At 55.4% G+C, this 8986-nt stretch overlaps 1 protein-coding gene across 1 annotated transcript in view; it reads right to left on the bottom strand.

Annotated features, from left to right (window-relative positions):
* GLIS1 (GLIS family zinc finger 1) overlaps nucleotides 1–8986 on the bottom strand; it is a 261914-nt gene that overhangs the window by 6927 nt on the left and 246001 nt on the right. The window contains exons 6-7 of the mRNA XM_010847198.1: nucleotides 6117–6249; nucleotides 834–990 (exon numbers count right to left, since the gene is read on the bottom strand). Of these exons, the coding sequence (XP_010845500.1) occupies nucleotides 834–990; nucleotides 6117–6249 (290 nt within the window). The remainder of the gene's footprint in view (nucleotides 1–833; nucleotides 991–6116; nucleotides 6250–8986) is intronic.

The raw sequence follows: 8986 nt of genomic DNA, 5'->3' as shown, positions 1-8986 counted from the left end.
GTTGCTTCCTGACCTGCATATAGGTTTCTCAAGAGGCAGATCACGTGGTCTGGTATTCCCATCTCTTAAAGAATTTTCCACAGTTTATTGTGATCCACACAGTCAAAGGCTTTGGCATAGTCAATAAAGCAGAAATAGATGTTTTCCTGGAACTCTCTTGCTTTTTCAATGATCCAGCAGGTGTTGGCAATTTGATCTCTGGTTCCTCTGCCTTTTCTAAAACCAGCTTGAACATCTGGAAGTTCACAGTTCACGTATTGCTGAAGCCAACAATTAATACATTCTTCATTTCTAGACGATTAAGTGACCACAAAGGGAACTACACTGTATGGAGGAAAAGGCCCCCTTCCTGCAGGGGTCCTGCAGTAAAGCTTTCTGGACAGCCCCGGCCAGTGGTCACGGCTGCAGGGCCAGAAGTGGGGACAAGGCCTAGGTGGGCATCTATGGAGTGGGCAGTAGGGGCAAATAATCTGCTCACCAAACACAGAGTATAAGCCAAAGAGAAGTCAGGGTGAGGCTCCCAAGAAGGCTTGGGTGCAGCAGCCCAGCCCACAGGGTCTGGGTCAGGATCAGGGGTAGGGGGGATGCAGCACCTTCCCGGGGCCACCCCCACTGGGGAGGCGAGGGGGCACAAGGTGAGGTGCCAGGAAGCCCCGTGGTATCATCCACCAGCTAGGATGTCTATGAGGCAAGGAGGAAATCGTGCCCAGTGAGTATCTGGTACACACAGTAGGTGCTGCATAAATGCTGGCTACTTTCATTATCAGTAACAACCATTTAGTGTGCGGGTGCCCATCTGCTGTCCCAGAGGAGGACTGGCTTGCTATACATACCCATCCCGGGTGCTCTCAGCCGTGGGCAGAGGGGACAGATGGTGGTGGGAACTGGTGGTGGCGTCCAGTGGGTGGTGCCTGGAAGGGACATCATGCATAGAGGGCAGGATGCTTGCTGCCAGCCCATTATGGGGGGTGATGGAGCCAGGATACATGCCTGCAGGGAAGCAAACAATTATCACTGGACTTTGGCCGCTCCCTAGAGATGGCTGTGGTCACCCCAGGAACTGTGCCTGCTTATGGAGACAGAAAGACAAGAAGGGAAACCAGCATTGTATTCCTAGATGGTTAGGAGCACAGACAGGGGGAGATAATGGCCCCACTGTGCTCTGTTCATGCTGCAGCTGAAGGGTTGTATGCGGGGCTGAGGTCCATGCTGAGCACAGAGGTGGACTGACATGGGGCTGTCACAGGTATGGGGTGGTTGGACCCTGTGAGTGTGTGTGTGTGTGTGTGTGTGTGTGTGTGTGTGTTTACTGAGGCAGAGGCAGATTTGAATGGAGTAAGCCGCCTCAAATCTCTGGAGCTGTTCTGGGAAAGAAGGGGCTTGCTCCATGTAGCCCCAGTAGACAGAGACCCTGGGATGAAGGGAAGCTTGAGAGAAGCAGATTGGACCCGGCTGTTCCTTCTAACAGGCAGATTTGTGGTAGGGTCACAGGTTGCCCTTGGAGAAAATGCACTGCTCTTCCCCAGAGGTGTGCGAGGAGAGCCTGGATGTCTGCCGTGAGGGGTTCCAGAGACAGGATGGCTGTGCTAGCTGGATGGCAGGTTGGCCTGGGAGACCTGGGAAAAGGGATGCCACAGACGGTTGTGTAGGATGTACACTGTACAAGGGTGTCGACTGAGCACAGGTGTCAGCCATGTTCGAGTCTCAGATTCTAAACCTCTGGAAGATGCCTGCAAGAGGGAGCACCTTTTACTACCAAAGGTCTTTCCCTTGTTAAGAAGACGGGTCGGATAATGAATCAAATGGGGGACACACGTTGCCCAGGACAGGGGGGTCAACGTGTGTCATGACTGACACATGTCAGTCACATGTTGCTCCAGGGACCCCACTGAGGGCTTGAGAGTACTGACCAAGGCCAGCGCTTCCCAAAGACCTTCACAAGGAACCTGAATTAGAGAGGAAAACAAGCCCCTTCTCTGGGACTGGAGCCTGAGGAGGTCACACCAAGAGTTGCAATTTTTTGATGTTCCCTATTTTATCTGAAAAAAATGGGGCCAATTTGCACCCCCTTTTTAATCTGCCACATTTACCGATTTTCATAGAAATTGACATCATTTTCCCAGAAATCAATTCAAGTTGATGCCCTGGGAGGACTCTGTGGACCTGGGGACCGGGCCCTGAGCTGCACTGAGGCTGTATCAGGTATTCAGCCGTTATATTCTGAGTGTCACTCTGGTCATCCTGGATCCACACTCAATGCTCTCAGCACCTCATGAGGACCACTGGAAAACAGACCACACTCTTTTCAGGGGTGGGGGTCAAGGAGGAACTTTTCCTTTCTCAGGTGGTTGGGGTCCCAGGCCTGCGAGTCAGGGGACTACTACCAGGAATTGAGCAGGACAAGGGCAGGGATTGCAAGCTCAGTGCCTTAGGTGGCACAGCAGGGAGCAGAATGAGTGGCCTGGCAGGGGATAATGACAGGGAGTGGTGGGACTATGGCACCGCAGTGTGTAGACCAAGCAGTCTGCAGCCCTGGCCTAGAGTTAGAGCGATAGACGTTCAATGGAAGGGTTATATTCGGTGAAATTCTACTTCTACAATAAATGCGTTATTACTGACAACAATTCATTAAGAATATATTATACGTCAAGGTCTTTCCCCACACCATCAAGTTCAAGCATCTCAACAACTGTCAACTGGGGCGATAACATGATCTCATTTTAAGATGACGTCTTAAGAACTTCAGTAATTTGCCAAAAGTCATGCAATGGGCAGCTAATCAGTCCTCCCAAATGACACCAAGACAAAGTTCATTTAAAGTCAGGCTCCCGTTCAGGCGCTGGCCCGTCAGGCGAGGGGCCTCTGGCGCAGGCTTCGCTGCCAGGCTGTGAGACCCAGGCTCTGAATGGGCTCTTGGGGGCCCCCTGCCTCTCAGCCCCAGTCCCTCCTGGCCCCTGTCTCGGGGATCTCGGCTCCCACGGACACCACCACCCACCCATCCATCTGCCTCCTCCCTCAGCCGCACACCCCTCCCAGCTCGGGCAGGAAGGCGCGGGAGGGGGCTTCTGCAGACGGGGCCTGACTCAGCGCTGCTCCTGCCTCGCTCTACTCACCACTCTCTGTAGCACCTCCTCGCCTGCCATCTTGAACCAATCTGGGGGCCTGACAGTTGGGAAGGCCTAGAATCCTGATAAATCCTGCTCCCTTTCCCTCAGCCGTGCTGACCTCATGCTTCTCACGTCCTCACTGCCCATCTCGTTACCTGGGGCGGCTTGAAGGAGGCCTGCCGGGGAAATTCCTGAGGGTTTCCTGTGAGGAGAGCTGGTCCTTCCTGATGAGGGGCAAGCTCAGGGGAGCTTCACATAGTCAGACAGCGAAGACTGGAGGCCGCTCTCACCAGCCCCTCCCCAACCTCACCCCTCTGTTCTGGACTCTTCTGTCCACACTTTCCCCTGCCTTTGCCCGGCCCTGGTCCAGATGCCTCCCTGTCCAGCCCCCTGAGGGTAAATATACAGTGGGCGACCGAGTGTGTGAACCAGGCACGTTGAACATGCGGACAGACAGTGGGCAGGAAGGAGGGAACCACCGTTATCGTAATGAGCAGGCTGGCCCGTCCAATCTCTCCCCAGAACGCACCACTTCAGGCTGTAAATCAGCGTCATCAATCATCAGCCGTGAGTGCTTAACCTCTGGCCCTAACATCTGTTCCCAACTGTGCCTGAGGCATCCGCTGCGGGGTCTGCAGGAGAACCTGACGGCCCCAGGGGGACCCAGGACTCCTGAGCTTGCCTGGCTGGCCCTTTTCTCCCCGCTGTGCTGGAAGTAGCTCAAGGACAGAGACCCGCACAGAATCTGGAACACAATAGGTGCTCAGTATGGCAGGGTGGAGCACAGGACCCTGGCGGGTTACAGTGCGTGGGGTCGCAAAGAGTCAGACACGACTGAGCACACGCACACGCACACGCGCATGCGCACACACGCACACGCGCACGCGCACACACGCACACGCGCACACGCACACACGCACACGCGTGTGCGCACACACACACGCACCATGGCAAAGGCAGCAGACAGCTTGTTAAGGGCATGGCCTGCAGCCAAATGGCCTGGATTCAAATCGGCCTCTGCCATTTACTAGTTGTGGAACCTCAGCAAAAAGTTACTTAAGCTCGCAAGGCTTCAGTTTCCTTGTCTGGAAGAGAAAGTGCATGCTAGTATGTACTTTATGAGGCTGACATGAGGATTATGTTAGTTAACACATACATGTACAGTCCCTAGAACAGCTCCTGGCATATATTCAGTAAACGATGGCTTTTGCATTATCACGAGATGGATGAGTAAACAGCTACTCTTCTCCTTCACCGTGAGCAACAATAATAATGATAAAATTCTCCATCACATTGGTTTTATATAATTATGTGATCATATCCACAATCACATTTGCTGTCACAGCAGATTGCTGGGGAGGGGTGGGGAACTCAGGCTCAAGCAGCAGAGACGCTGCTGACCCACTGCTAGAGCAGGCCTGGGCAGGCTTCGTGTTACCCCAGTGCCCCTCTCATCCACAATGCCGCCTCAGAGACTGTTTCTCATCTGCAGCATGGGCTCACTGGGGACTGGATGAAATGATGTTGTAAAGTGACCAGCCCGAGAAGGTGCTCAAGAGATGTTACTGGTCCTGACTGCTCTCCCCGGGACAAGCCCTGGGCTAGTACCTGGGAGAACAGGCTTCCAAATGGGATCTGTTGCTGACCTTCCTGGATGACCTTAGGCCAGTCTTTTTCCTGTCCAGACCTGAGTCCTCCCATGGTGGAAACGATGCAGCTCTAGGACCTCTGACCCTCTGTCCCAGGGCAGCCATTGTTAACCAGTCCCAGCCCTCTTTCCTGCTAAGCCTCAGAAGCCTTCTCAACACAGAGCTCCAGCCCCAGGCAGCTGGCGTTTGAGACACAAACCTTCATCCCTAGATTGGGTCAACTCTAGGGCCTCTTCCCTACTAGGGTCCCTCTATTTTAGCAACTCTGACCCTATGAGCTGCAGCCATGGCAGAAGGGACCCCTAGTTGGAGGCAGGTGGGTATGGTCCCTCCTCCATGGACCCATCCTCCTGGGGTGTCCTCATCCTGTGGATCTGAGCACAGACCCTGTGAAGGGCTACCTAGAGAAAGGGAAAATACCTTCTTTTCCCAAGGCTATTTGGTAAGTGCTTTGATGGAGTTTTAAATATGCTACAACTTTAAGGCTGAGGGGGAAGAATTTTAAAAAACTAGAAAATAAAAAATGTTTAAAATAGTTGGGGTAATTCAAGAAATCCCAGAGGACGGGAAAAGCTTTCTGCTCTGATACTGTGGTTTCTTCGGGGGTGGGGAAAGGGGCAGAGCACAAGAATTGTCAGCTGGAATCCACAGGCTACACTGCCCTTTGCTGGGCTGGGTTCCCAAGAAGCCAGGAATTCCTGCCGGGGCCTGAGACCTGCCCCGTGGCTGCTGGGAGGGGCAGACACGCTGCCTCAGCTGCACTGGAGGCTCTGAGCATCTAGATAGATGGGTGGCAGGGTCCCAGGGGTCTAGGGGGGGCCCTATCTTATGATGAGCTGGAAGCAATTACAGCCAAGCTGCCCATCCTCTCAGAGCTTCGGTTTTCTCTTCTGAAGTAAGGAATCGTGGTGGGGAGTACATGGGACTTTAAGTTGGGGCCCAGGCATGAACCCTGAGGTGGGTCCTGAAGAAAGTGCAGGACCTGTCATAGTGAAGGTGCAGGGAGTGGAGGCTGGCAAGGTGTGTACAGTGGTTCCCAGGCAAGAGGGAGCCTGGTGTGTTCAGGGAACCGCATCCAATGTGCCAAGGTTGGGGCAGGAGGCCATTAGGAATGCCTAGGCCCCAGGAGGCCTGGGCGGAGCCTGGGCTTCATCCCACAGGCAATGGTGAGTCACAGAGGAGTGGGTATGAAGGAACATACACCTGGGGAGATAAGCTGCCTGGGCAATGAAGTTCCAAGGAGTGGGCGCCTCCAGCAGGTCGTGCCCACATGGCCCCTGTTGCTCACGGAGCACGGCTGTCTGCCTGCAGGGCTGGGTGCAGAAAGGGCCCCCCCGGCCCTGCCTCCCCGCTTGCCTACCTGGGAGCAGTTCCTGGCCTAGGGCGCGGCCACCCTTCCCGTCGCTGGCAGCCAGCTGTGTGGACGTGTGGAGCTGCTGCAGGGCCAGACACTCGGTCAGGATGTCAGCCTCAGCGTCAGGGCCCGTGTGCAGCTGGGGAGTGAGCAGAGGGAGAGAGAGGGTTAGCACAAGATCACCTGCCCACCAGCAAGTCTCACTCTAGGGGACAGGGCAGGAAGGACGGTGGCTCCAGGGCACGACCCCTCCTTCGCTGCCCCTCAGTTTCCTCAGCTGTCAAATGGAGCTAATTGTGGACACGGTGAGAGTGGCGTTAGTTCAGGGCTGAGAAGCAGATGCTCAGGCGAGATCGAGCATTCAATGATTTTAATAGGTGAGGGAGAGCTGGACGTGCTGGGAAAGCCACCAGACAGAAGGAAGAAGAGGGAGAGAGGAAGTTGGTGGGAGCTTCCTAGACTGGGAGCCCAGGGACCAGGGAGTCCTCAGGGCGCCTAAGTCTGCTGGAAGTCGGTGGAGTCCCAAGTCTCCCAGGAAGGGGTCTGGCTTCACATCCCTGCAGGGCCTGCCAGGCTCCATCATTAGCTGGGAGCCCCCGCCAGGGGCGTGGCCTTGGCACAGATGCCAGGAGGGCATCAAAGTGCAGCAGCTGGGCCTCCAGGAGGCTGGAGGTCTGTGGGGCTGGTTCTTGGGCCACGGCTGGGCTGACTGACACCGGGGGAGTAGGACACAGCGAATGTGCAGTAAGTGTCTTTCCCTCCTTCCTCCCCACTCCCATCTCCCTTCCTGGCACAAAATGCAGCAGAAACAGTCCAGGGCTGGGGACAGAAGACCTGGACCCAAATCCTGCTCCATTTCTTCTTACTCCCTGTGTGACACTAGACAAATAACCTCTCTGACTCCCCCTCCCCCTGCCGTACCAGCCAGGCTGCTGAGAGGGGTGACGAGAGGACAGGTGTGAACAATGGTTGAAGGTGCTGGGTCAAGGGCTGGCTCACCCCACTGGCCGAGTCCCCCTCGGTCACGTGACGGTGGGGCCGCTGAGTCGGCACCTGGCCTTGAGGGTGTCAGCTAACAGCACACTGGGGCTGGCAAGTCTTTGGCCAATCGTCCTCGTCTATCCCTAAATATAGACTTGAGCCTGACCCCTCAGAACATCTTCACATCTCCAATTGGGACCAGACGGGCACAGCGGTCCTCAAGTGATGAGGGGGGTGTGCACTGGGATGGGAAGGGTTCCTTCTGCCAGGGAAATCCCAAAGCTGACCATCAGAGTCCTGAAGATTGACTCGTCCAGATCCTCATTTTAACTGGGACAAAACCAACCCAGAGAAGGCAAGAGCCTCGTTGCATGCCACACAGCAGCTGGGAGTTAGCCCGAGGGTTTTTCCACCCTTCCAGGCCAGCCGGGCCAGCACCCAGGCCCGGGGAAGGCATGCCTAGCCTCCCGAAGGGCTCTCGGCTCCCTGACCCAGCAGCTGTTTTCCATGTAAATTAAGTTTCTGGCAAAAGAGGGCCAAGGCATGTTCTTGCAGACCGCAATGTCGATCGGATTAGGAGCAGCGGGAGAGGAGAATTAAGGAAGAAAAGCATTTCTAATTCTCTCTGAAACGCAGCAGGGCTGCCAAGGAGCTGTCATAATACAAGGGTCGCTTTACCCAGAAAGATACATCATCCCCGATGGCTTTTAATGGATGCTTATTGTTGGGAAGTTTGCAGATCTGCGGCCCCAGGTCCCAGGGGCTCAGTGCAAGCCAAGCATGGGGCCTGGGAAAACCAGGGCAGGATTCTGGTCCTTGGGCATCAGTCTGCTCGGGACAGAAGCCTCCCTGGCGTGGAGCCTGGGCCGTTCCCTGTCCCTGCCCAGGCTCCTCAACCTGAAAGCAGTGGAGAGAGCTCATGCCCTGGAAGCAGATGGGTCTGGCTCTATCCCTCCCACACCACACAACCCTGGGCATACTTGTTACCTCTTTGAGCCTCAGTTTCCACATCTCTAAAATGGGGAGGAATCTCCCACTTCCTAAGATTATGGTGAGGACGTCTATGGGGTCGCACAGAGTCGGACACGACTGAAGCGACTTAGCAGCAGCAGCAGCAGCAGCAGAAGATGAGATACAGCCTGTGAAGCAGCAGATTCATCCCTCCCTCCTCAGGGTGAATGTGGTTGTGCTGTGTTCACCGCAAGCTGACAGCACATGCTGTTACCACACTCCTGCTCTGCTCTACAGCTTCCAGGGGGCTCCCAAGCCAAGCTGTCCCCTCTCCATTTTCTTTGCCACTGAGGTCTGCTTGCTCCTAGCAGCCCATCTCTGCATACCCCTATCCCATGGATTATACAGCAGTCGACTTCTCCAGCCTCTAGGCCTTTTTCTGCCCTATTTACACTGTATTCACAGTTCTGAGAACACTGCTTGGAGACAGGAGCTGCTCCTGAATCCCGCTAAACAGATTAATGGCTCTTCCCGCTCTGTCCTCCTCTGTCACGCTGATGGCCCAAGACTGGCCTCTGGTGTTTCTCTCCGCCCGACACACACCCCCCGGCACTCCAGCACCTGTGGCCCCACTGGTCCTCGGGAGATGTGGCTTCAACCCGGCCAGGTAAGGTCCTGCCCAGAGTCACAGTCCTGTCCCTCCAACCGCACTGGGTCCCTCAGACGCTCACACACCTCCTGTCCAGAACAGAACCCGCTGCTTTCTCCTGCAAGCCTGCTTCTTTCTCAGATTCTCTATCCTGGTGAAGGGGACCACCGTCCATGCATCCTGCTCCCCCAACCTCTGACACTGATGCTCCTCCTGCCAGGCACCCCCAACCCAGCCAAGCAGTCACCAAGCCCAGTCCCTCTTCCTCCTCTCCCCCCCGCCCCAGGTCAGCCCC

This window comes from Bison bison, unplaced genomic scaffold, assembly GCF_000754665.1.
Source record: "Bison bison bison isolate TAMUID 2011002044 unplaced genomic scaffold, Bison_UMD1.0 scf7180017864244, whole genome shotgun sequence".
Lineage (NCBI taxonomy): Eukaryota > Metazoa > Chordata > Mammalia > Artiodactyla > Bovidae > Bison > Bison bison.
The sequence above is the reverse complement of the archived record's forward strand: the minus strand, read 5'-3'. Positions and strand labels throughout refer to the sequence as shown.